General features: G+C 39.0%; 3 protein-coding genes across 3 annotated transcripts in view; 2 read left to right on the top strand and 1 right to left on the bottom strand.

Annotated features, from left to right (window-relative positions):
- The window catches only part of actl6a (actin-like 6A), a 31,820-nt gene extending 29,399 nt beyond the window's left edge, over positions 1-2,421 (top strand). Inside the window, exons 13-14 of the mRNA XM_073041130.1 lie at positions 1,133-1,219; positions 1,886-2,421. Of these exons, the coding sequence (XP_072897231.1) occupies positions 1,133-1,219; positions 1,886-1,966 (168 nt within the window). The 3' untranslated portion in view covers positions 1,967-2,421. The remainder of the gene's footprint in view (positions 1-1,132; positions 1,220-1,885) is intronic.
- Positions 1,885-11,006, bottom strand: mrpl47 (mitochondrial ribosomal protein L47). The gene is made up of 7 exons (XM_073041131.1): positions 10,857-11,006; positions 5,104-5,261; positions 4,125-4,185; positions 3,881-3,977; positions 3,569-3,699; positions 3,186-3,281; positions 1,885-2,543 (listed from the first exon to the last, which is right to left on the bottom strand). The coding sequence occupies exons 1-7, from the start codon at positions 10,949-10,951 to the stop codon at positions 2,450-2,452; spliced, it is 732 nt and encodes a 243-aa protein (XP_072897232.1). The 5' UTR covers positions 10,952-11,006; the 3' UTR covers positions 1,885-2,449.
- A 239-nt stretch (positions 11,007-11,245) lies between these two features.
- ndufb5 (NADH:ubiquinone oxidoreductase subunit B5) lies at positions 11,246-26,005 on the top strand. The gene is made up of 6 exons (XM_073041132.1): positions 11,246-11,404; positions 20,316-20,401; positions 21,420-21,486; positions 21,732-21,793; positions 24,695-24,801; positions 25,759-26,005. Exons 1-6 carry the CDS (start codon positions 11,290-11,292, stop codon positions 25,877-25,879), a joined length of 558 nt encoding a protein of 185 aa, XP_072897233.1. The 5' UTR covers positions 11,246-11,289; the 3' UTR covers positions 25,880-26,005.
- Positions 26,006-26,765: the final 760 nt, after the last annotated feature.

A 26,765-nucleotide genomic window follows, 5' to 3' on the forward strand; every position in this document is an offset into this window, starting at 1 on the left:
CTTACCTTCACAAGCCTTCCAGGGCCTGGAAGCACCCCCACAGCATGATGCATCACCATGCTTCACAGTAGAGATGGTATGTTTTTGATGTGAGTTCTTGGGCTTTTGGTGTGATGGCCAAAAAGCTCCATTTTAGTTTAATCGGACCATAAACCTTTTTCCAGCTGATTTCAGAGTCTCCCATATGCCTTCTGGCAAACTCTAGCTGAGATTTCATGTGTGATTTATTTTTTTTTCACCAGTAGCTTTCTCTTTGCCACTCTCCAATAAAGCTGTGACTGGTGAAGTACCTGGTCAATATTTGAATGTGCAGTCTCTCCCATCTCAGCCACTGAAGCATGTAATTCGTCCAGTTTTTTTCATACATCTCTTGGTAGCCTCCCTCACTAGTCCCTTTCTTGTACGGTCACTCAGTTTTTGAGGATCAGCCTTAGGCAGATTTACAGCTGTGCCATATTCTTTCCATTTCTTGATGATTGACTGAACTGTCCTCCAAGGAATATCCAGTGATTTGGAAATGTCCTTGTATCGATCTCCTGACTTGTGCTTTTCAATAACCTTTTAGGGGAGTTGATTTGAGTGTTTTTATGTCTTCCTGGTTTAGTTTTTGCCAGGATTCTGAGTCACCAGCAGTTGGACCTTCCAGATAAAGGTGTACTTTTACAACAATCAATTGAAACACCTTGACAGCACACAGGTGATCTTTATTTAACTAATTATGTGACTTCTAAAACCAATTGGCTTCACCAGTGATGATTTGGTGTGTTACATCAGGGGGTGTGAATACTTGTGCAATCAATTATTGTGTTTTATATTTGTAATTTAGATCACTTTGTAGAGTTCTGTTTTCACTTTGACACAAGTCTTTTTCTATTGATGATTGTCAAAAAAAAAGCCAAATTAAATCAACTGTGATTAAATGTTGCAAAACAATAAAACATGAAACCTTCCAAGAGCAGTGAATACTTTTTGTAGGTACTGTACATGAAGGAAAGAAAACCGCCTTGGACCCTACAAAGTTGGACAGAGAATATGGCTTGGTCCCTGTTCTTAAATCCACAACAATGTTTACAAAATATACCACAGTTCATTATTTTAGCTTCCTCTAAATTAAGCTAATTGTTGTTTTCAGAGCATGCGCTTGAAGTTAATGGCCAATAACACCACAGTGGAACGCAGGTTTAGCTCATGGATCGGTGGCTCAATTCTAGCTTCTTTGGTAAGTCTTGTTTGGTTTATTTAAACATGGTTATATTAAAACATTTGTAAGAAAATGTTTGTGAATCCTTTGCAATGTGGTCTGATCTTTGTGTTTGTCTATTGTGATTTAGACAATCTGCATAAACTAGTAACACATAATTGTACTTTTCATGTCTTCATTGAATGTTTAATCATTCACAGTCCAGACTGGGAAAAAGTATGTGAACCCTTCTATTTAATAACTGGTAGAGCCTCCTTTTAGCAGTAGTAACCACCACCAAATGACTGATTGTTTAAATGGTGTACTCAGTATTGATGAGAACAATTGTTTGTGTATTATAGTTTAACCAGATTGTGTTTGTCTATAATTGCAACTTAAATGAAAATCAAATCACATTGAGTAATTAATGTAGAAAAACAGGTAATTACAAAGGGTTTCAAACTTTTACAACTACATATGTTTTTACCTATAAATTTTGTACTCTTGTTTCTCCTTCCCTCCTTCTCAATGTGTATACTTCCTGTTATTTTACAATGTGCTTATAAAACTGATCTTCTGTTACTAAAGGCCATCAATTCAGAGTTTCATTTTTCTCCAGGCCTTTTAGTGTGCAAAATAATTGCGTAGAGATGCTACAATCCATTAGTTTCATTTTATGTTTAGTTTGGATTTTTGTTTTTAAAGGGTACTTTCCAACAGATGTGGATCTCTAAGCAAGAATATGAAGAAGGAGGGAAGCAATGTGTTGAGAGAAAGTGTCCTTAATTTTTTTTTTAGCAATTATAATTTCATACATTACCTATGCCTTGTTTGTTTTCTCAAGTAGGATTCTCAGGAACCTCCTGTATATTTTTTTTCATGGTCATTGTATAGTGCCTAGATATCAGTGTATATTTTAAGAATTTTTTTTAAACTGGTGAAATAATAGATCAACCAAGTCCCCAAAAACAAAAATGCAAAATTTTAAACTTTAAATTTAGTACTGTTTTTGATACAAATCATGTTTTCTTCAATAACAAATATTTCAATATTTTTGTAATCCAGTTAGATCTTGTGCCTTTTATTGAATCTGTTGTTTACGTTATCACCTGAAGGCTAAATCAGAAAGAAGTGGATTGGCTAACCATAGTCTTTATTTGTAATTGTCTTATGAACAAACTTTAATGTATAATTTATATGCAATATTAGAACAGGTAATAAACTGTCCTTGACAACACTTATTTTCATATTTACATTGTAAACTTAATACTATCTTGCAGAAGCTTGAGAGATTTTCTCTTGTAGTACTGGTTGTTTCTTCTTTGCACGGTTCTTTTTCCGTAGGTACTTCTCAATCTGACGCCTAGCACAAATAAAACAAGATTAGTTTGTGATTTTCCTCAGTTTTTCTTTTGCTGGAGTATGGTGTACTAGTTACTGGCCATGTAGACACTTTAGTGAATTACTTAAGCATGGGCCATCATCTCTTGACTTCGAGCAATTTGCTGCCAATATCACTAGATGCTACACAAGCAAATATCCTGGTAGTTTCGGGGGGGGGGGGGGGGGTTCTTTTAATCATAGCACCAAGTATCAGTTACTGTTGAGAGGATTTTAAGATTTTGAAGATTTGAATTTTTACCAATCCAGGGCAAGTTCAACGAAGACTAGTAGAATTTTACTTGCAGAAAACTAACACTTTATCTTCAACTTTTCACTTGAATTTTGTTAAACTTACACTTGAGAGCTTTGCTCATTTTACTGAGGATTGTTTTCTAACCAAATTTAGAAAAAAATCAATTTAACTACAGTAGCAGTAAAATCTACAACCAGATTTGCTCTCATGTTTCCACACATTAGCATCCATTTAGTGTACAGAATTCTTAAATTTACAACATGAAAGCAGAGTATCCATGCCACTCTTAAAAAAGTTGAACAGAAAATAATGATCGAAAATACAAAAACTTTTTACAACAAAAAGCTAATGGTAGACAAATTGATTTACCTAACAAAGATGTCCACATATGCTGGAGTGTAGAATCGTTTCCTTCTATATGTCTTGTTTAGGTACCAAGGAATAGGCCATTCCTTAAATTTATACCTAGAGTAAAATATAAAATCAGTGAAAAGAGTTACAGCAATGGAAAATCATTACAATACCATTTTTTTTTATACTTGCACACTAATGCACTTGTACCAGGATCTGATAGATTTTATGTGTAAAGCATTTAGAAATAAATATTACTTTAGCTTTTACTGAACATTTTAATGATTTATCTGTTGTGGCAGTATTTCATTAATCTTGTATAACAGACTATTGATACAATAGAAACAAAATGTGAAATTCAAATTGGGGCCAAATAATGCAGAATTGTTAACATATCTGACCAATAGGTTTGTCCAAAGATGTTTCTTCTCCAAGCACCAGGATAGCTTTTCTGCTGCCCAGTCTGCAACAACCTCAGTGCCATTTCACGTTCTTGAACAATGGTGTCAATTCTAGTCATAGATCTTTCGACCTAAAATATTAAAAGATATTGCATAGAAATCAGAAAATACTTCCAATGCAAACTCTATGGTTAAAATATTAATAGTAGTTTATCTTGAGAAATCATGATAAATAAAAAAATAGAACTAAAGTAAATTCCATCACATCTTTAAAGAAAAATATTACACCAAGAATTGGAATTCTTGCCTTACTTTTTTTAAGCGCTCTGGACTAGGCATTTGTAATCTTTGTCGTTTTGCTTCTTGTTCTATTGTCAAAAGCATGTTCTTTTCTTTGAGAAGGACATACCTGTATCAAGAATATAATTAGTGTTAGTCTGACCTACAAAAAAGTGAAAGCTCAAATTCAAGGAAATTGAAATTTCACCACAGCACAATATAATGAAAATTACAGAATGAGATTTTTCAAAAAGAGAAATAACCATAAAAAATGTACCAAAGCTTATGTAAATCCTCGTTGCTTTTTAGTCTTAGCTGCTTTGCTGTCCAGGGTGCACCTAAAAAGTAATTTTAAAACATTCAAATATTAGTTCTGAAAACTGTTATCCTGAAATCCTGGCTATTTTTGGGTGGGGTGGTAGTTTACTGTTGGAACACACTAGTGTTCAGTTACAGCCTAATGGAAAAGTAGGCCATAAACATTTCAGTACACCTTGAAACTCCTGTGCTTGATCGTATTAATTAAGTAAATATAATCAGACTGTATACTACAGTTTTTCCACTCCTGACAAATTGGAGCACTTGTAGGAAAACCTACAATTTCCACTATCCATCATCATAAATAACAAGCATACAGTACTACACTTCTTTAGGAAAAGGTAAACTGCACTGCATCCTCAATGTCTTGCAGCATTTTCTTTTACATTATGATCACTAGCCTCTTCAGTCTATACACAATGCACAAGTGGTTTCAGCCTTGTATATGAAAGGAGTGAGAAGGAGAAAGCGTGGATTGAGTGGGTGAAACAAAATTGAAATCGCTGCATCCCTCACCTCTGTGCTTTTTCTACTACTGTACAGTGGCTACTGTGGAAACAATCTTTAAACAGTGACTCATTTCCAAGCAAACAGCATAGAAAAGACATTGCAGTTGTGAGCTCTGTCAGCATAGTGGTACTTTGAGCATATTTTTGCCTAATTTCACAAGATTTTTGAGTAGAACTCAGTGGACATTGGTGCTAAACACAGCACATTTAGAAGAGCAGAAGTTGAGTTCTAATTTCTACACAACTGTACATTCTTTCAAACAAATTTTATGTCACATGCTGGTGATAATAAACTTGATTCTGAAGTGTGCTGTGCTGTTATTTTCAAAGTAAAAATATACATGAAAACTACACACTCAAATTAAATGTCCTTACACTCTGCAGGGGTGTGTTGAAATACATCACTTTAGTATTTTATAAGACACTCACCGGACTTTACAGTTGGTTCTCCCCAGTTTTGTGGATCATCAAAGAATTCTTCTAGTCCTTTACAGGAATTAGTAGTTTGCAAAACTCTGCTCTGTTGAGTCAACCTAGTCTGATTTTCTGAACCCAGCCCAAATTTCTGAAGCTCTGGTAAGTTTGACCTTTAGCAATAGAGAACATTTAAATATGTTAATATGACTTACATTTTGCAAAAATGTTTAATACTATAGTAGTATTGCTAGTGTGCTCATTTGCTGTTTCATTTAAGCACATAATTTAAATTACTCAATTAAACAGTAGTTTGTCTTTTGTTCATAGTTTTAATTATTTCCATACCTTATTAACCATTTCCATGAAACTTAGGCTAATTGGGCCAAAATCTCCAGACTTGATATGTCCCAATTAACTGGAATCCACTATTTTAATTTGAACAATGCCTTAAATAACACCTTCATTTTCCCTTTTGTTCTGCAAGTCAGCAGAACATTTAAGCGAACATTTGAATTTTCCTAACACTCTTGCCTAGTAATCACAGCTGTAGTCCTAGTGGCATCTGTTAGGCCAGTGACATCATGTCATGCATGAAGATCTTAATATACTATAGCAAAAAGGAATTTATTTTCTTACAATTTGGAATAGAATGAAGCTAATCCACCAACCATAAGGAACTGGCTAATTATTACTAAGAATCAGTTAGAAATTAAAAGTTTCCCTAAATACAGTGGATTCTGCTTAATTGAGACATCACAACCAGTGCATTTTGGCAGCCCATTTAACTGAAGTTTCATGGAAATAGTTAAAGGTATGAAAAAAAAGACAAACTACCATTTAAATGAAATGCAGAACAAATTAGAACACTACCAATGCCACTGGAGGCTTTCTGTAATATCCAGTGGTGACAGGAAACCTGTGCAGGAGTTTTTAAAGTGGAAAAGCCATTGCACTGGAGAAGTCCACTCTCTTCATCTTGGAAGTCCAGGTCGAGTGGTATGAGTAGACATTACATCTAGGGTCTTCTGCCCTGGTTGCAGTAGAGGACCATAACTTCTTTGGTGCCTCATTACTTTGCTTTCCACATAGCTTGGCAGAACCACCTTCCTAGCTGTTGGAAGTCTCATCTGTCCATACCACAAGAGCTGACTTCGTATGCTAAAACGTGCATGCCCCTCTCTTGCCAGCCAGGGTTTGAGATCCACTGACTACCCTCACCATGTTTAGCCTGCCTTTTTGAAGCAGCGTACCTGGGTGTAGCTTCTGTCACTTGCAAACAGCTATTTGAAAACACAGGTGAGAGCTGAGTATCCGGTGGGGGACAAAGATGACATTAAGATGAATGACGATACCTTAAAATTCTTCGTCATTGAAGTAGTGAAATCATTTCATTTTCACTCCCAGCTGTTTCTGGCATTTCCAAGTCTGAACGTTTGAAATCGCAGTGAGCAAAACAGTTCTGAATTGTCTTACTGCTGATTTTTCACTAATGATCAGTGAGAAAAACCACTACTGCTTTATGAACACAAACGCCCACAACTGAAGCTATTTAAAAACAGTTCACTCTAAGCACAGTGTAGTGTTTAATGGCCACACAAGTGCAAGCGACTGATAGTAATTAGAAATTGTTCAGCAACAGACTCCTGTCGCAATTAAGCGGCAGAGTGTCCCAAATAAATGAAGAGAATTTTGGCTATTTTCTCAATTAGTTTTTGTTCTTTTAAGAGTTGTCCTAAATAAGTGGCTGCCCCGATTAACTGAAGATCCAATTAACCAGAATCCACTGTATATCATAATTAAATATTTGGATAAATAATTACCAATAAATCTTTTTTTCTCTACTATTCTCCTGAAATTGGTGCTAATGAATTTTAAGTATAGATTGAGTTCAGCACAACTCATATTCTGTACTAATTTCTTGGATATATTTATGATCTTGCAAAACTGGCCACACACTCAGTGACTTTTATTACCAGTGAAAGTTTCCACTATGTACACTTACCTTGAGGTTTTTAAGAGGCTTTAACAAAAAAATTAGTTCTTCAGAACACAAGGTCACAACAGATTTTAAAATCATAATGTATTTTCATTAACTGAGGAAATAGTTGTACCTAACTGAAATTAATTTGAAAAATTACTTAGTTACATAGTGGTGGATTGAACATGACTAATAATCCCTGTATTTTGTTTCAATCAAACTCCACCACTTTTAAATTTGTAAAGGAAGATTTTTTAAATAATTAAAAATACAATAGAAAAAGCTGTATGGGTGTATTGGCTTAATATAGCTTGTGTTTGATGAACTCATTGTATAACTTTTGGGGCTGCATGGAGACTAGAGAAGTTAGTAGCAAAAGGAAAATCTTCAAAATGGGTGCAGTTTGTGCCAAAACAAGTCAAATATATAAAACTGATATATACAAGAGGCAGCAATTTAGAAGTCAATCACCCCAGCCTCTAGACACGATTGCAAGTATTTCACAAGACCCAAGTCTAATTGTTTTCAGTTACTTAAATGCCCTTCCTTCAATAAGATTAGAAATCAGAATAGAGACAAAAGTTTCCATTTGCTGGAACCTAGAGCACAAACAAGATGCTGGAGGATCTCAGCAGGTTGTGTGGGTGGAAGTTGTGTGATGATTACATAATGTTCTGCAGTATTTTCAGCATCATACCAAATGAACTAGCCCGTGGAACCTTAATTCTTCTCCTGTTCCCATTGACTTGTAGCTTTCTCGACTGTTAATGCATGGCCTTCTGAGGAACAGTATCTCATCCTGTCTGAGCACACTGCAGTTATCTGGACTCATTATTCTTGTAAATCTCTGACCCTCTCCAATGTCAGCATATCTTTTCTTACATAAGGGGTCTACAGCTGCTCACAATACTCCAAATGTGATCTGACCAATTCCTTATAAAGTATCAGCATTACATCCTTGCTTTTATACTCTAGTCCTCTCCAAATGAATACTAGCATTGCAATTGCTTTTCCTACTGCTGACTCAACCTGCAAGTTAACCTTTAGGGAGTCCTGCACTGGGACTCCCAAATCTGTTCCCTGTTTAGAAAATAGTCTATATCTTTATTCCTAATATCAAAGTGTTTGAACATACAATTCCCTACTCTGTATTCTATCTGCTAGTTCTTTGTTATCAATCACATCATCCAAAGCAGCAGATCCAACACTGACCCCAGGGAACACCACTAGTCACTACAAGCAAAGTAAAGGCCCTATTTGTTCCCAATCTTTGCCTTTGCTGATCTTCTGTTCACTTCAGTTACCTTTACTGCAATACCTTGGGCTTTTATCTTGTTTAGCAGCCTCACAAGTGACATCTTGTCAAAGGCTTTCTGAAAATCCACAGAAACTGACTCTCTTTTGTCTATCCTACCTGTTACTTCCTTAAATAATTCTAACAGACTGGTCAGGCAAGATATCCTGTTTAGAAAACCATGATGACTTTGGCCTATTTTATCATGTGCCTCCAAACATTCCAAAACCTTGCCCTTAATAATAGACTCCAACATCTTTCCAACCACTGAAGTCAGGCTAACTGGCCTATAATTTCCCTTCTTCGGCCTCCTTCACTTCTTCAAGAGTGGAGTGATATTTGCAATTTTCCAGTCCTCAAACAATTTCAGGATGTATTATTTCTTAAAAAATCATTACAAATACCTCCGCAATCTCTTCAGCTACATCTTTCAGAACCCTGGGGTGTAATTTACCTGGTCCAGGTGACTTATCTACCTTCAGATTTTTTAGCTCCCCAAGCACCTTCTCTTTAATAATAGCAACAACACTCACTTCTGCCCCCTCACACTCTTGCATTTCTGACATTCAGCCAGTGTCTTCTATCTGGTCCAATGATTCTTGAACTACATCTTATTATGATAGGTCACTGCCTAAGGGTTCTTTTAGCTTAAGTTCCCTAATCAAGTCTGGTTCATTTCACAACAACGAATGCAGAATTGCCTTTTCCCGAGTGGGCTTGACCACAAGCTGCTATATAAGGCATTCTCGTAGGCATTCTGCAAATTCCTTCTCTTTGGATCCAGCACCAACCTGATTTTCCCAATCTACCAGCATATTGAAACCCCCCATGGCCATCACCCTTTTTACATGCCTTTTCTATCCCCCATTGTAATTTGTATCCCACATCCTAGCTACTGTTCAGAGGCAGTATATAACTCATCAGTCAATTTACCCTTGCATTTTCTTAATTCTACCCATAAAAATCTACATCTGCTAATCCTATGTCACTTCTTTCTAAGTATTTGATTTTTTTTTACCAAAGCAACTCCACTCCCTCTGCCCACCTGGCTGTCCTTTTGATACTATGTTTATCCTTGGAATCTAAACTCCCAGCTGTGATCTTCTCTCAACTCAGCAATGCCTACAACGTCAAACCTGACAATATCTAATTGCACTACAAGATCATCCACCTTACCACATATACTCTACAAATTCAAATATAACCACTTCACTAGCCTTTTTCAATTTGTCTCCATGTTGCCTTAAGTTAAACTCTAATCCTTTTCTAAACTTTTAATCTTATTCCTATCCTGGAGGCAAATAGTTTGTTTTGTCTGTTGTTTGTGTTGCAGCTCATTGATTTGTGATATTTTCCCTCTCCATCAACACACCTTGTGCTGCTAATTGTAATACATTTTGTCACCAATTCCCCTTCAATAAACCAACCTCAGAATTTCCCTGGCTCCTAACCTATCTTATCTGGCCAGGGATTGAAAAGCAAAAAAACTACAGATGTTGGAAATCTGAAGCAAAAAGACAATGCACAAAGCAGCAGGCCAGGCAGTGCCCTCCAACAGAAACAGAGCTAACAACTCACACTTTTGACTTAAACCCTGCAAGACATGCCAGGCAATCTCAAGATGCCCTGAAGCCTCTAAAATCACCTGTCTGGTCTACCCCATTGACCCTTACCAACTTTTAATCAAATCACCTTTGGAAGCATCCTATCTGGATATATAACAGCAACTGCTCTGCATGTGACCACAGAAAAATGCAAAGTTGTGGACAAAGTGCAACACATTAAGGACAGCCAGTCTTCCCTTTATGGTCTCTGTCTATACTTCACACTGCCTCAGTAAAGCACCCAGCACAATCAAAAACATTCCCATTCTCCTCTCTCCCATCAGACAGAATTTACAAAACCCTGAATGCAAATATCAGCAGGCTCAAGAACAGCTTCTACTCTGCTGTTGGATGGTTCCCTTGTACCATAAGATGGACTTTTGACCCCACAATCTACCTCGTTATTTGATCTTACACTTCACTGTTTACTTGCACTGCATTTTCTCGTAGCTGTTACACTTAACACGACTTGTTACTGTTTTACCTTGTTCTATATGACAATAATAAAGCAATACCCTACACTCCCCTTTCTCTCTCTCTCCCTCACACACACACACACACACAACGGAGTGGCTGGAATCTAGCTCTAATCCCTGCAACATCCCACTGGTCAAATCTCCCCGCCAAAATATAACAATGTTATTCCCATTCTCTTCTTTGCAGTCCATTATGCAAGCAAATATCGTTCAGTACAATGATGTCCAATCGTTGCTTCATTCAGCCGAACTAAAATAGCCATCACTGCCAACTGGTGAAAAGTTTGTGTAGAGTGTGGCCAGCCTACACCTCTCCAGATACCTCACTATGGGACTTGGGAGATGTTCCTGTACAACAGAACTTGTGTTGACCTCAATCCCTGCTGCGGCGGGGGGGAAGACGAGCTACTCACGGTGTGGAGCGGGCGACAACCGCCGTACGATTACCGAAGCTCGACCTGACCATCCCCACCACCCGGTTACACCAGTCCACCACACGCGCCGCCATGTCGCATCATCCCACAAGGCACCGCGACGCCGCTACCCGGGCAACCAGCCGCTGATTGGTTCACCTTGACCCCAGTCTGTGTTGAGGATCGCAAATGCAGATACGTATCAAACTGATCTCACATTGACATACGTTATACATATATATAATACAGCATCTGAAACCACCACAGCGTTGGATCTTGCACGGAGTAACTTGCCGTTCTCGGCCCAGATTTGACCTTGCCCGGTTAATGACATCAGAAAGTCGCGCGCTGTTCCATCACCATGCCCTTAACTAAAGATGGCGATTGGTAGCTTCACTCTTACTTCCGGTAACGTCAGTAGGGAATAACAAACATGGCCGTGCTGAGTGTGTTGCGGACGGCGACTGCTCTTTTGGCACGACGAATTCCCATTAAACCGAAATATGTGACCGAGAAATCCCTGCTTCGGCCCTTAGCCAGGCCCGACGGTATGGTTAACATTTATTATTCATCAGTTAATTGTGGGTGTCTTTGCTGGGGAAGTGGTTGACCTTGCATGGTGCAGTTCGGGTCGAATGAGGCCCGAAGGAGAGCGACCATTGACCATCAATGTTGAATTGCTGTAGGTTGTGTGTCTGCAAAAGTAGTGTCAAGAATAATAATTATAGGGAGTCTGTGGAGAGCCAGCGTTTCAGATGTGCGACCTTTCTTAAAGAGCTACAGATAAAAGGTTATGCATCGGTTTAACCATGAGTTCTTGTTTCTTTCTTCACCGTTGTTGCCTGACCTGCTGTTTCCAGCATATTTAAAGTTAAAAGGTCAAAGTAAGTTTATTAGCAAACTGCATCTATGTCTCTATATACAACCTTGCGATTCATTTCCTTGCAGGCATACTCAAATCCATAGTAGAATAATAACCATGAAAGACCAGTTCAGCCAGTCTGCAAAAGAACAAGTTGTGCAAATACTAAAATAAAGAAATAATAAGAAGAAATAAATAAGCAATAAATATTGAGAACAAGAGATGAAGAGTACCTGAAAGGGAGTCCGTAGGTTGTAGGAACATTTCAATGATGGACAGGTGGCGTTATCCTCTCTGTTCAAGAGCCTGATGTTTGAGAGGTAGTAACTATTCCTGAACCTGGTGGTATGGGAGATAAAGCTCCTGTACCACCTTCCTGATGGCAGCAGTGAGAAAAAAACATGGCCTGGGTGCTGATTGTCCTTGATGATGGATACAGCTTTCCTGTGACAGCACTCCATGGAGATGTGCTCAGTGGTTGGTGGGGTGGGCTTTTCCTGTGATGGACTGGGCTGTATCATCTACTTTTTGTAGGATTTTCCGTTCAAGGGCATTGATGTTTCCATACCAGGCTGTGACACAGCCAGTCAATATACTCTCCACTACACATCTATAGAAGTTGATCAAATTTTTAGATGTCTTGCCAAATCTTTGCAAGCTCCTAAGGAAGTAGAGACACTGCCATGCTTCTTCATAAGTGCACTTACATGCTGGGCTCAGGACAGGTCTTCCAAAATAATAACACTGAGGAATTTAAAGCTGCTGACCCTCTCCACCTCTGATCCTCCAATGAGGACTAGTTCACCTCTGGTTTCCTCCTCCTGAAATCAATTATCATCACTTTGGTCTTGCTGACATTGTCTAAGAGGTTGTTGTTATGGCACACTCAGACAGATTTTCAATTTCTCTCCTTTTTGCATATGTGTTACCACCTTTGATTAAAACTATGACAATGATGTCAGAAAAATTGAATATGGCATTGAAACTGTGCTTAGCCCCACTGTCATAAGTGTAAAGCAAGTAGAGCGGGGGCTAAGCACACATTTAAGGTGCACCCAAGTTGATGGAAACTGTGGAGGAGGTGTTGTTGCCAAGCCAATCTGTCTGGGGTGTGCAAGTAAGGAGATCAAGGATCCAACTGCACAAGAAGGTAATGAGGCCAAGGTCTTGAAAGTTATTGATTAGTTTTGAGGGGCCGATGATATTGAATGCCGACCTGTAGTTGATGAAGAGCATCCTGCATATTTGCTGTCCAGATGTTCCAGGGTTGAGTGAAGAGTCAGAGAGGTGGCATCTGCCGTGGACCTGTTGCTCCAGTGGGCAAATTGGAGCAGGTCCAAGTTGCTTCTCGGGCAGGGGTTGATATGTCCATCACCAACCTCTCAAAACACATCATCACTGTGGATGGAAGTGCTACTGGATGATCATCATTGAGGCAGGTTACCACATTTATCTTAGGCACTGGTATAATCGAAGCCAGTGGGTACCTCAGACTGCTAAAGTGAGAGGTTAAAGATCACAGTGAACAGTCCAGTCATTTGATTGGTACAGGTTTTTAGTACTGGGCCACCCTTCTGAAGGCTGCTCGGACATCAGCCTCGAGATTGAAATCTTAGGATCATCAAGGGAAGTTTGTGGTGGTTCCTCCATAATTAGATGGTCAAAACAAGCATAGAGGGCATTGAGTTCATCTGGAAGCAAAGCCCTGTTGTTGCCCATGTTCTTTGATTTAACTTTATAAGAGGTGATAGTAAATGAGCCCTGCCACAACTGTCGAGTGTCCTTCATTGACTGAAGTTTAGTCCGGGAATGCCACTTTGCCTATGAGATGGCTTTCCGGGGGTTGTACCTGGACTTTGTGTAACTTTCTTTCGCACCAGACTTGAATGCCTCTGATCTAGCCCTCAACAGATGGCAGATCTCATGGTTCATCCAGGGGAAGACTGGGGTTCATATTGGGGAAGACTCTGACTTTGTGGGAACACACTTGTCTACAACTATTTTAATGAAGTTTGTGACAGCCATGGTGTTTTCATTCAGGTCCACAGATGAGTCCTTGAACATAGCGCAGTCCACTGACTCATAGCTGTTCTTGAGCCTCCCACAACTGCCTCTTTGTTGTCTTAATCTCTGGAACTTTGTTCTGTATACAGGTAGAAGAAGGACAGCCAAGTGATCAGATTTCCAAAAATGTGGTCTGGGCATGGAACAGTAGGCATTCCTTAACTTATAACAGTGGTCCAGTATGTTGGATCCTCTGGTGCTACAGGTTATATGCTGATGGAAATTGGGCAGGGATTTCTTCAAACTAGCCTGGTTGAAGTCCACAACTATGATTTGAAATGCATCAGGATGAGCTGCTTCATGTTTGGAGCTGGCATCATGCAGTAAGTATCTCAAGTGCTTGATTATAGTCGGCCGCTAATTCTACATAAACTGTGGTCAGGATTACAGAGGAGAACTTCCTAGGTAAGTAGAATGGGCGGCATTTGACCATTAGGTGTTCAAGGTCGGAGGAACAGGAGTTCGACAAAACTGACACATCAGAGCACTTAAAGTTTATCATGAAACACACACCTCTACCCTTTGCCTTTTCAAGTCAGCAATTCGATCCATTCTGCAAACTGACCATCTTCTGGTCTGATCACTGTTGGGAGACAGCAGTGTCTCGCTCAGACGTAAAAAGCAACAATCCCTCATTGCCCTCCAATACAGCAGTCTTGCCCTCAGGTCCTTAATTTTGTTCTCCAGTGATGAATATTTGATAATGATGCTGGATGAGGTGGGGGGGGGGGGGGGCTTCTGTGTTTCAGCCTGACTTGGAGATTCTCTCTCTTTCCCCCCTCCCCTCCGTGTCACTTCCAGCCATGGCAATGAACTTTCATCTGCTTAAAGGTGCTGTACCTGCTTAGTTCGCCGACCTTCAGACGGTCGTGAAATCTGTAGATCGTAAATTGATTTAAAAGTACATCTCAACTTTTTTAATGCTATGGACGCCAACCATAAACTGAGGATGGAAACCCCTGGCTTAAAGGGAAGTTACATGTTCAGATTGCAGTGAGAGTAATTCAAAATGAGTATATTTAGAAGTATTGTGTATGCATTGTTCGGATTTCGAGTATACACAGTAATTTGTTGTGGTAGTCATGAGAAGCTATTCCATAGACCTGTTTTAAAGCTGATGGTTTGTGAGAACAAAAAGAGAGCTAAAGACCTAGACTACACAAATATTGAAGGACCAGGAAATGCTACTAACTTTGTTTCAATTCTGATGTGTATATATAGTGGATTCTGGTTAATTGGGACACATCAGGACCAGGGCATTTTGGCCCAATTAAGCGACCACCCCAGTTAGTTTCATGGAAATGGTTTAAAAAGTGTAGAAAAAGACGAATTACTCTTTAATTGAGTAACCAAATAGTTATCAATAGAGAAATTCATCCAGTGTACGTATTGCATCCTCCAAATCTTCATTTTCAATATAACATTCAAAATACATTAAAATTCTTCGTAGTGCCTGACTTGTTGAAGTGTGAAATTGTTTCATTTTCACTCCTGACTGTTTCTGGCATCTCCAAGCTTGAATGCTTGAAACTGCGGTGAGCAAGGCAGTTTAGCATTGTCTTACTGCCTGTTTTTCACCAACTATCGTTGACAATAATCACTACTTTTCAAACACAAACATACACAACCGATGCTATTTAAAAACTGTTCTTATTAAGCATGGTCTAATGTCTATGACAGCCATTTAGTGTGCAAGACTGACACTACATAAACCTGTTCGGCAACAGTTTGCTGCCCCAATTAAGGAGCATATTGTCCCAAATAAATGAAGGGAACCCTGACAATTTTCTCGATTAGTTTTTGTTCTTTAAGAGTTGTTCCAAATACGTGGCTGCCCCAATTATCTGATGGTCCACTTAACTGGAATCCACTGTATAAGCATGCCTCAACAAGTCCCTTGAAAACAGAAACTGTTAGCATGTATAATGACCCTGTCATTACCTAATGTCATTGTCCATGTTAATATGGTTCAAATGATTGGCATAAATATAGGGTGCATGAGAATTGTATTAAAGGTTGCATTTCTAAATTGTTACTCTATTCGTATAGCAAGACAATTAAGCTCGGATTGCATTTAAAACAAAAGAAAACATGACAAATAAAATACAAAGGGAAGTTTGTGACTCAACCTGGGTTTCTGTACCTCTCTCTGCTATTGAATCCCGTAACTTCCTTATTGGGAGACTAGTCAGTGTGGATTGGTAAATACATCTCCTCTTTGCTGAAAATCAATGCAGGTGCAACTTAAGCTTTTCTGTATAACCTACTGTCTCTACACTCATAACTGCATAGCTAGGCACATCTTAACTGGTGTCTATAAATTTGCTGATGGCAAACTTTGAGGTGGTGACGAGGAGGTGTACAGGAATGAGATGGATCGGCTGGTTGAGTGGTGTCACAACAACAAACTTTCAGTCATCATCAGTAAGACCAAAACTGATTGTTGACTACAGGAAGGAGAAGTCAGGAAACACACACCAATCCACGTTGAAAGATCAGCAGTGGAAAGAGTGAGCAGTTTCAAGTTCTGGGCATCAACATCTCAAAGATCTTTTCCTAGGCTCCGTACATTGATTCATTCATAAAGAAGGCTTGTCAGTGGTTTTACTTCATTTGGAGTTTGAGGAGGTTTGGTCTGCCTGCAGAGATTCTTGCAGATTTCTACAGATGTGTTGTGGCAAGCATTCTGACAGGTTGCATCGCAGTTAGGTATGGAGACCCAATGCACAGGATTGCGAGAGACTGCAGAGGGTTATGGACTCAGCCAGATCCATCATGGGGACAGCTCTCTCCACCATTGACGACATCTTCAGAAGACAGTGCTTCAAGAAGATGGCACCCTTACCATCAGGTCATGCCTTCTCGTATAATTTCCACTGGGGAGGAGGTACAGGAGCCTGAAGATCCATACTCGTATCTTAACATTAGTTTCTTCCCCTCAGCCGTCAGATTCCTAAAGGTCCACGAACTGTACCTTGTTATTTGTTTTTTTACACTAATTAGTAATTTTTATGTCTTGTATTGTACTTTCAGTGCAAAACAACACATTTCATGAAATGTTAGCAGTAATAAATAATTCACTTTCATATTCTGACACTTTCATCAGTTTAATTTGCATTGATTTAGCCAAACTACTGCATAAGCTTTACGGATTTTAATTGGAAGTTGTATTCAAAATAAGTTGAATCTGTCAATTTGTAAGCTTTTATCTGACACATAAAACAACATTGCACTCAACATCAGTAAGACCTAGGAACTGATTGTGGACTTCAGGAAAGGGAATTTGAGGAAGCATACACCAGTCCTCATCAAGGGATCAGAAGAAAAAGGGTGAGCAGGTTCAAGTTCCTGCGTGTCAACATTTTTGAGGATCAATCCTGCACCCAACGTGATGCAATTACAAAGGAGGCTTGACAGAAGCTATATTTCATTAGAAGTTTGAAGGGAATTGGTATGTCAGCAGAGACACTCGCAAATTTCGACAGATATACTATGGAGAGCATTTTAACTATGTGGAGATGATGTAACTAGCACAGGATCAGAAAAAGATGTAGGAAGTTGTAGACTCTGTCAGCTCCATCATAGGCACTAACATCCAGGGCACCTTCAAAAGTTGATGCCTTACTAAGGATTCCCATCACCCAGCACATATCCTCTTCTCATTGCTACTATTAAGGAGGAGGTGTAGGAGCTTGAAGACACACTCAACATTTCAGGACTGCATTTCATGGGTCATTTCAGGACTGCTTCCCCTCTGCCATCAGATTTCTTAATGGACAATGAACCCATGAACACTACATCACTACTTTTTTCCCCTCTTTTTACACTGCTTACTTAATTTTCTTGTTTTATTTATATAAATTTCACAACATGTGCCTGTGTATGACTGGGTGGACAGAGTCAGAGTGGTGATCTTCAAGCTTCAGTCAGAGAAAGCAAAGAAAAGCTCGAGTTAGGACAGTAGAGCTGCCAAGCAGGATAGCTGAATGCTCCTCTTGCAGGTATGCGAAGGCAAGGAGACCTCCAGTATCCCTGATGACTACAGCTGTGAGATGTGCATCCAGCTGCAGCTTCCAACAATCCGCGTTAAGGAGTTGGAGCTGGAACTGGATGAACTCCGGATCATTTGGGAGGCTGGGGATGTAATAGATAGGATATATAGAGAGGTAGTTACGCCCTTGGTGCAGGACACAGGAAACTAGGGTGACAGGAAGAGGAAAAGGTTTAAGGACCTAGTGCAGAGTACCCCTGTGGCCATCCACCTCAACAACAGGTATTTTACTTTGGATACTGTTGGAAGGGAGGGGTGTGGGGTGACCTAACAGAGTCACAGTGGTTGGGTCTCTGGCATTGATTCTGAGTCTGCCTCTGTGACTCAGAAGTGAAGTGGGGAAAAGAGGCGAGCTTTGGTGATAGGGGATTTGCTAGTTGGGGAAATGGACAGGAGATAAAGAGATTTCCCCATTGGTATGTTGCCTCTGAGTGTCAAGGTCCAGGACATCTAGGCTGGAGTCCTCAGCATTCTTAAATGGGAGGGTAAACGACCAGAGATTGTGGTGCATGTAGGTACTAGTGACGTGGGTAGGACAAGTGACAAGGTTCTACATAGGGAGTTAGATGCAAAGTTAAAGGGCAAGACCTCCATGGTTGTGATCTCAGGATTGGTACCTGTGACAGGTGCAAGTGAGGCCAGAAATAGGAAGATTAAATATTTAAAATTTCAAAGTAAATTTATTTTCAGAGTACTTATACTGTATGTCACCATATATTACCCCAAGATTCTTTTTTTGTAGACTTTCACAATAGAACAAAGAAATACAGCAAAATCTATGAAAAAATCTACACTTAAATGAAACTTGAAAATGTACTAAGTTCTTAACAGATTGCCCTTTCATTATTAAATGAAATCTCATTGACTTATTTTTCTTACATCTTCAGTTTTTTACCAAATATTTTGTCTTGTTTTTAACTTTTTAATGTGAATGACAAGGCTGAACAGTGACAAATCTTTAACAGACAGCCTTAAGTAGTGGCCTGTGAACTGCACTGATCACCAGAATGATCAAACATTAATTTTACTCCACAGTCTCCAAACAAAATGTAAGGAAGGTTTAAAAGCAAAAATAAACTCCTGAAAGGACTCAGTGGATCAAGCAGCATTCATGGAGGCAAAAGGATATTTGATGTACCTTTTATTAGGACTGAGAGGATAGAAGGAAGATAGCTGGTATAAAGCTGTGAGAGGAAGGGTTAGAACAGTCTGGTAGGTGGTAGGTAGAAATGATAAATTTTGCAGATGTACAAAATGTTCACGGCTGGCGTTGCCCAGTGATTGCAGTAATCTTGAATATTTTTGGCCAATTGCAATATGTAGAATGTTTTCAATACATTCTATAATACTGTGTAAAGCAAGTAAATCACATTCAACAGCTTGACTTTCTGAAACATTCCATATTTACAGGAAGACACCTTGAGGCAGCATTTAATTTTGGCAAAACACTTGTAATTTTTATCTTTGGCTACTTCCTTTATCACTTAGTTTTACAGGAGCCAACTTTATGACCCTTTGTTAAGACCATAAAAAGGTGGCCATCTCCCTTGATCATTTGAGTTCTGGGCACCTGTATCTTTATTTCAGATTGCATGTCAAGCTCTCAAACTGCCTAACACAAAAAATGCTGGAGTAAGTCAGCAAGTCAGGTAACATCCATGGAGGGGAGTAACCAGTCCATGTTTCAGTCCAAGAAGTGTCTCTTTTGTGTGTTTTACTTGAATTCCAGCATCTGCAGAATCTCTTGTGTTCTCTTGTAATCTGCCTAGTAGCCACAGGAATTCAAGTACATCTTTATTACTGACTACTGATGTACAAGTTAGTTATTTTGAAATAGTTCTGCTAGTGCTGATTCGTTGTTTGTATTTATCTGTTATCTTTTCTGTAACTTGCATTGTGCACACAAAACTTGTGTAAATTAATGGCACAATGTTTGTTTTGTGTTTTATTCTTTATATTTCCAGTCTGTATTTTTCATGTATCTCCAAATCTTGTCCAGGTCTGCTGGGGTGCTGGGAAGACTTGGCATCTGTTGAAAGAGCTGAGAGGATCAATGTTTGCTTCTGAACTAATATTCTTTCAGTGTTGGATCATTGTTATGGGTTGTTTCTTTCACAGCAGGTCATATTACTTCATGTAGGCCTCTTTTACCAGCCAATAAGATTCTGACTAATAAAGTTGCTTCTCCTCTTCACCATCATGTTCTTTGATTCCCTGAATACCCAAAACTCTCAGTTTATTATTGTATAGTTTCAGCAGCTGAGCATCCCTGTATACAGTGTTAAAAGGTATATTATACAATTTGTATTGTACATCTTGCTTTATTGGTTAGCCTTCTAACTTGTACAAGTATGGTGGGCAACCCTTTGATTTCTATGTTCCTGCAGTTCTGGCTTTACGTGTTCTTCAATTTCTTAATTTTAACTTGTATTTATGTTTCTGTGATGTATTTTAGAGATTTAATTACTTGTGTTGGTTTCAGTTGTAGTTCGCCATGGTAGTCATGGGAAACAGATGTTTGTCATCAAGTCCAGTCAATATTACGATCGTCGTTTTTTGCGCCTCCTGGTATGTATTAAGTCATAGCTCTAATTTAAGTAATCTATAATTTTTGGAAAATTCTTTCTGATATTGAAAAAAAATAAATTTGGGTATATATTCTTGAGTTGACAACCAAGCTGGCACTTAGTAAAGAAAGTCTTAAATTGTCACTTGTCTATACAAATGTATGTCCAAAAAGTGAACATAATTTATTTACTTACAGTATTTATTTAGAAATACATTCTGGCTCTTTAAGCCGTGCTGCCCAGTGATATAACTCACCAAATCACGGGACAATTTACAATGACCAATTAACCTACAAACTGGTACATTTTTGGACTGTGGGAGGAAGCCCACACGCACACAGGAAGGAAGGTACAGAGTTTCTTACAGAGGATCCTGCAATTGAACTCCGACGCCCCTGAGCTGCAATAGCATCACGCTCACCGTTATTCTACCGTAGCTTTGGTATCTGCTGTAAAGCTTGTGAAACATCTTTAAAAGGCCACATTTCCATCGTCAGAGTACAGATTGACTAATTAAATTCATTCAGTTTCTCTCAGCTCCTCGGCATAACAAATACATTCGTACTGTATGTCTTGCTTTATTGGTCAGCCTTCTAACTTGTACAAATATGGTGGGCAACCCTTTGACTTCTATGTTCCCCCAGTTCTGGCTTTACCTGTTCCTCAATTTCTTAATTTTAACTTGTATTAATGTTTTATAATGTCTTTATATCTTAATGCCTAGTTTTGTGTAGTGAAGCCTTGGTAGCTTTACTGATAAATACACTATTTAATACTGTTTAAATTGGTAAGTTGCATTTAAATGTTTTCAGTTAAGGACAAGGTGGTCTTGCTAGATTTATGCTGCCTGGGTAATTTTAGGATATGCACTCCAGTGTAAAAAATATATATATTTGCCAGCTTATCAATAACAATACGAGTATTAATTATTTTACCCTTTAGATACTAAATTATTGTTTGAAAATTTTATAACTTCTGAGTAAAATTGCACTTACTTTCAATCAATTCTTTTCCTGCAGAGTTTCTATATTTTATTAACTGGAATACCAGTGGCTGCATTAATAACTTTTGTGAATATTTTTATTGGTAAGTGAATTACAATGGTAATCATAAATGGTACAAAAAATGTTAAAGTAACACTAAGCAAATAAAACTGATGTATAAAATATAGATTTGTTTTCACTTTAGGTCCTTCTTTTCAGAAATTACCATCAGTTAAAATATGTGGCTTAGCACAATGATAGTGGAACCTGAAAAGTCATTGTTTGTTTCAAGAAAAACATAAATTGCATTTTTTTCTAAAAATATATATTCGGAATGCTGCATTTCAGGTGAAGCTGAGCTTGCAGAGATTCCTGAAGATTATGTTCCAGAGCACTGGGAATACTACAAGGTATGGTGTACTTCAGGATCAGTTGTGGTCATTGGTGTGTGGAACCACCAGGAGATGAGCAAGATCTTAATGAAATCTTATCACAAGTATTTGCCATAGAGAAGTCATGGAAGCTAGGGTATTCAGGGAAGAGAACAGTGGGGTTGTAGTCTCAAAGGTGAATAAATCCCTGAGGTCTGACCAGGTGTGTCACAGGAGGTTGGGAGAGAATGTATATGGCATGATTAGTAACCTTACAGGTGACTAATTCACTAATCAAGGGATGGCGTTGCTATGGCTAGAATTCCTCAGTGAGAGGTGAGGTACCAGAACACTGGAGGATGATTAATATTGTGCCTTTATTTAAGAAAGGCTGCGAGGAGAAGCCAGGGAACTGAAGGCTGGTGAACCTGGCATCACACCCAAATTGTTAATATTAGCTGATGAGCGATCAGTGATCCAGTAATGATCCTCATGGCACATCAATGGTCATAGACCCCAAGTCTGAAAAACTCTTGGCTTCTTTAATCAAACTTATTAAGTGGTTGGAAAATTACTGGCGGGAATTTTGGAAGACAGGATCTGCCTGCAATTTGGAAAGGTTGGTTGACTGATGTTGCACGACTACCCTGCACTCACCCTCGTCATAGATTTGAATGGATCTCCTTCTTGGACATTCTAGTGTTAAAGGTGGCTCCTTCTGAACGGGAGGTTCAGCTCAGTTTCCTGGGCTTAATGTTGATTGTTGCAGGTTGACTATCTGAGATGAGGAATGAATCCTAATCTGGATGTGAGAATGCCACTGTTACGATAGGACATGGGCATATCCAAAACTTGTTTGCGGATAGATTGACAAGTTTGATAATTGCTGTGAGGAACATTGTAAGAGTGTCTTAATTCTCTTTTCAAGTTGAGGAGCTCAAGAAATGTTAGAGAAGGAACTGGGAGACTGTACCTAGTAAGCGATGCAAGACACAGTGGGTTTACCCAGTTTTGTTCCCCTCTGCCATCTAGTTACATCAGCCTGATATGCACACAATTAACCTACTGGATTGGCTCAGTGACAGAAAGCAGAGGGTGATGGTTAAAGGTCTGATCTCTGACTAGTGGGGTGCTCCAGGGGTCAGTGTTATTCATTATTTAAGTAAATGATTTGGATGTGAATGCGCATGGCACAATTAGCAGGTTTGCTGATACTAAATGAGGGAATCTTGTTGACAGTGAAGCAAGTGACAATGAATTATAAAGAGATCTTTATCAGTTAGGGAGATAAGCTGAAGAATGGTAAATGGATTTCAATTTAGATAAGTGTGAGGTGATCACTTTTGCTTTCAAACCAGGGTAGTTGCTATATAGTAAATGGCAGGGTACTGATGAGTGTTGTGGAACAGAGGGGTCCGAATACATTAGCAGAATGTAGTGAAAGCTACCGCTCAAGTAGACAGGCTGGTGAAGAAAACATTTAGCATGTTGGCCTTTGGTAAGGGTATAGAGTTTAGGAGCAGAGGCATTATGTTGCAATTGTTGATGAGCACACTTGTGTTACGTACCCCGTAACTGGGTCACTTACCAGCAAAGATAGAGAGGTCCGTTGAAGTCTGATGGTACTATTTTTAAAAGTATTTATTGATAAAGGGGCACAAAAATAAGATTAATGCAAACATACTGATAATATACGTCGTCAATACTAAATCTAAAAGCGCGGGTATAATAATAATCAATAAGAAATAGCTCTATCGTTGTCTAGGGGATAATGTATTGTCCGATGGAAATATAATAGTCACTGTTAGTTCGTTCAAGCTGCAGCGTTTTGGGTTTTAAGAGAGATGGTTTAAACTTGCCCAGGTATTTTATGATACCAATCCTTTTGGAGTCGGGGGAGTTGGTTTCCCCGTTGTTAGCTAAAAGCCGTTGTCCGTGGTACCAGCCACCAGTCCCAGGCAAAGGAACTGAATGCACGTGGCCTCCTTCAAATGGCTTCCCGCTATTACGGGATCGCTAGCGTTTCTTCTGGTGCGTCTGAGGGGCTGTTCCTACAGACCCTCTTTTATCCTGACTCGCAGGGTGGTAGATGTCAATCAGGTTGGGGTGATGCAATCTCTCCCTCAACCAGCCCACTTTGCCTGAGGGCGTTCACGTAGCATAGTATCTCAATCCACAAATTTGTCTCCAAGAGACAATGGCCATGTCCCGTAGCTTTACATCGCCGGGGAACGAGACATTCCGCACGTCCCTCTCTCATTTCCTGGGCCCCCTGACCCAACCCAACAGTGATCTTGCGATTCTCACAAAGGAGGGGGCTGCAGGCATAACACTTGAAACTCCTATTCCTCTCTCATCTGGCCCTTCACCTCTCTCCTATCTGATACCACTTATCATCTTCCTGAACAGATTCCATCATCTGCAGCCTCTGTTGTCTCTCGACCTACACCCTCTCTCTCCCTGGCTCTGCCTGCTCTTTTTTTCTCTCCCCATCTATTTCAATCTACCATCCTCATCCTTCCCCCTTCCATACTGGCTCCATCTGTCCATCTCAGCCCCACCCTGGTTTCCCACAATTTCATCTCAACTTCTCCTTCACCCCTCATTATCTTCTCTCTAGACCAGCCACCAGACCACCAGCTTTCTGGTGCAGGGTCTTAAAAAAAAAATCAGCCATGTTATTCAGCAAATTTTGGAGCCGTCTCTTTGGGCCCTTCTTTCAAGATATTTACATAAATTGTAAAAGTTGAGAACACAGGATTAATCCCAGTGACCCGCATCTTGTTACATTTCATCAATCAGAAAAGGGCACATTTCCCTGCTAGTGAACCAATCCCCTATCAACACTATGGCAGAATGAATTACAACTTTACTCTCAGTCTTTATAACTTTATTTCTTAATAATACATTTCTAGTCACACAGATTTTTTTTCATTTTAGCATCCCATAACCAGGTGGATTTCAAGAAATATTTATGACCCACCTGAGAAGAGTTATGAGAAAATGATGGCTCTTATTGCAATTGAAGAAGAGAAAGCAGATCTGAGGCAAGTTGGAGGAAATCTATAATAGCATTTTTCTTTTTATTTTTGAGGCTATATGTATTTCAAAATGTGTACTAGCATTCAAATCTTTGCAGTGGTAATATTAACCTGCCAGGCAACCACCTTCAAATAACTAAATATACTGTAACTTTAAAGAAAATAAGCTTTTCGTTGTCCCTCGGTACATGTGACAATAATAAACCAAAGCCAATTACAATTCACAAAATGCCTTCTGATCAAAATACCTCATTTAAATCTACTTTTGTGAATGCTGATTTTTTAATGTGGCACTTTACCTCTCAAACTGGATATTCCTTTCTAATTCTTATGAGGAATAATTGTATGCAAAGCAGCTGTTAATAAAATATGTAATTAAACTGTAATTAAGCACATCAAAAGAGTTGAAATGTGTGTTAATCTAAGAATGTTCCAGAATATTTTTCAGTAAATGAAGTAATTCTTGAAATGTGATGATAGATAGGTAATGACTATTTTATGCTATTGGTCTAACAGATTAGTAAGGATACCCAGAATACTTCCCCGCCCCTCTTTGAAGCAGAACCATGCCCACATAAAACAGTAGATGAGACTTCAGTTATTGTCTCCTCCAAGTTATTGTCTCTTCTCAAGTGTTAGTGTTAGCTTAGAGTTTTGTACTTCAGTCTCGGGAATGGGACTTCTATTTCAAAAATAAGTGTATTACCAGACAGAGGACAGTTCACAATCCAGAAGTGTGAAGTGTTACTGCAGAATTGTTCTCGCATATTAGCACCAGTTGATTTAAGATTTAATGATTTTTTGGGACAGCTACAAGCTGATTACTCCTTGGCTGAATCATGATTCTGGCAGCCAGGGATCAAAAATAGTTGACAGAACAAAAGCAACTTTGTGTAAAATGTTGTGGTATGAAACTCTCTTTAATGCATTTATAGTAAATTGCTGGTTTGTCTTTGATTATAGGCTTAAACAACTTGAGGTTCGCCGGCTGATGAGAGAAAGAGGTGATGGCGCATGGTATCAATATGAAACGCTGGATAAAAATTTAATTGATAATTCTCCAAAGTCGAGCCCAGATTACTAAATTGATTACTAAGATCGCTGAATGGTAGTATTTACCAGTACCAATATGGAACTCATTATTTAGTAAGTTATGTATGTGGTTGCATCATTATTATCTTGACAAATAAATTTTTTTATTCCAATTAAACCATATATGTGCTCTTTTCATTGAATTGTGTGTTAACCATTCACTTTTACTGTTCTTTCCTGATTTTTGACATTTAAGTGACATACTTATGGATGCAAAACTGTTTGCATTTAGTGAAGGGAGAAAAAATAAATTGCTTCCATATATAGAATTATGGAATCGTACAGCCCAGAAACTGGCCCTTCTGCCCAGGGTGTCCATGCTATCAAGTACCCATTTATATTATTGCCATTTACCAGCACTTGACCTGTAGCCATCAATACCATGGCAATTTGAGTGCTTGTCCGGATACTTTTTACCTGCCTCCACCATCTCAGGGTGAAATTTCTTTTTCACAGATTGCTTAACCCTCCTATCCACACCTTTAAACCTATGCCATCTGCTTTTTAGATGTCTCTAATATTCATCCTATTTATGCCTTTCATAATTTTGTATACCTCCATTAGATCCCTTCTAAGCCTCCTCTGCAGGAAGGAAAACAAACCCAGCCTGCCCACTCTTTCCTCATAACTGAAACTTTTCATCCCAGGGAACATCCAGGTGAATTTCCTGCACCCATTTGAGGAACTAGAGGACATGGACTTGTACACCAAGGTGGCTTGTTCCTGAATATTCCTTCGTTTATGATGTGTATTAAACCTCCCCAAAAATCACCTATATCCTTTTATTTAGCCTATATCTTAATGGTCAGCCTAAGAGTTTCTTGCCTTTTATATTTTGGAACCATTGGACTATTGGAATATTGTGAACAGTTCTGGTA

Source organism: Hemitrygon akajei, chromosome 3, assembly GCF_048418815.1.
Source record: "Hemitrygon akajei chromosome 3, sHemAka1.3, whole genome shotgun sequence".
Lineage (NCBI taxonomy): Eukaryota > Metazoa > Chordata > Chondrichthyes > Myliobatiformes > Dasyatidae > Hemitrygon > Hemitrygon akajei.

Coding starts and splice junctions, on each gene's coding strand:
- mrpl47 (XM_073041131.1), bottom strand. CDS start 10,951: ATGGCGGCGCGTGTGGTGGACTGGTGTAACCGGGTGGTGGGGATGGTC. Junction 5,262..10,856: donor GTTGTCGCCCGCTCCACACC/GTGAGTAGCTCG, acceptor CTATTGCTAAAG/GTCAAACTTACCAGAGCTTC. Junction 3,978..4,124: donor GAGGATTTACATAAGCTTTG/GTACATTTTTTA, acceptor TTCTTGATACAG/GTATGTCCTTCTCAAAGAAA.
- ndufb5 (XM_073041132.1), top strand. CDS start 11,290: ATGGCCGTGCTGAGTGTGTTGCGGACGGCGACTGCTCTTTTGGCACGA. Junction 20,402..21,419: donor GTCGTTTTTTGCGCCTCCTG/GTATGTATTAAG, acceptor CTTTTCCTGCAG/AGTTTCTATATTTTATTAAC. Junction 24,802..25,758: donor GAAGAGAAAGCAGATCTGAG/GCAAGTTGGAGG, acceptor CTTTGATTATAG/GCTTAAACAACTTGAGGTTC.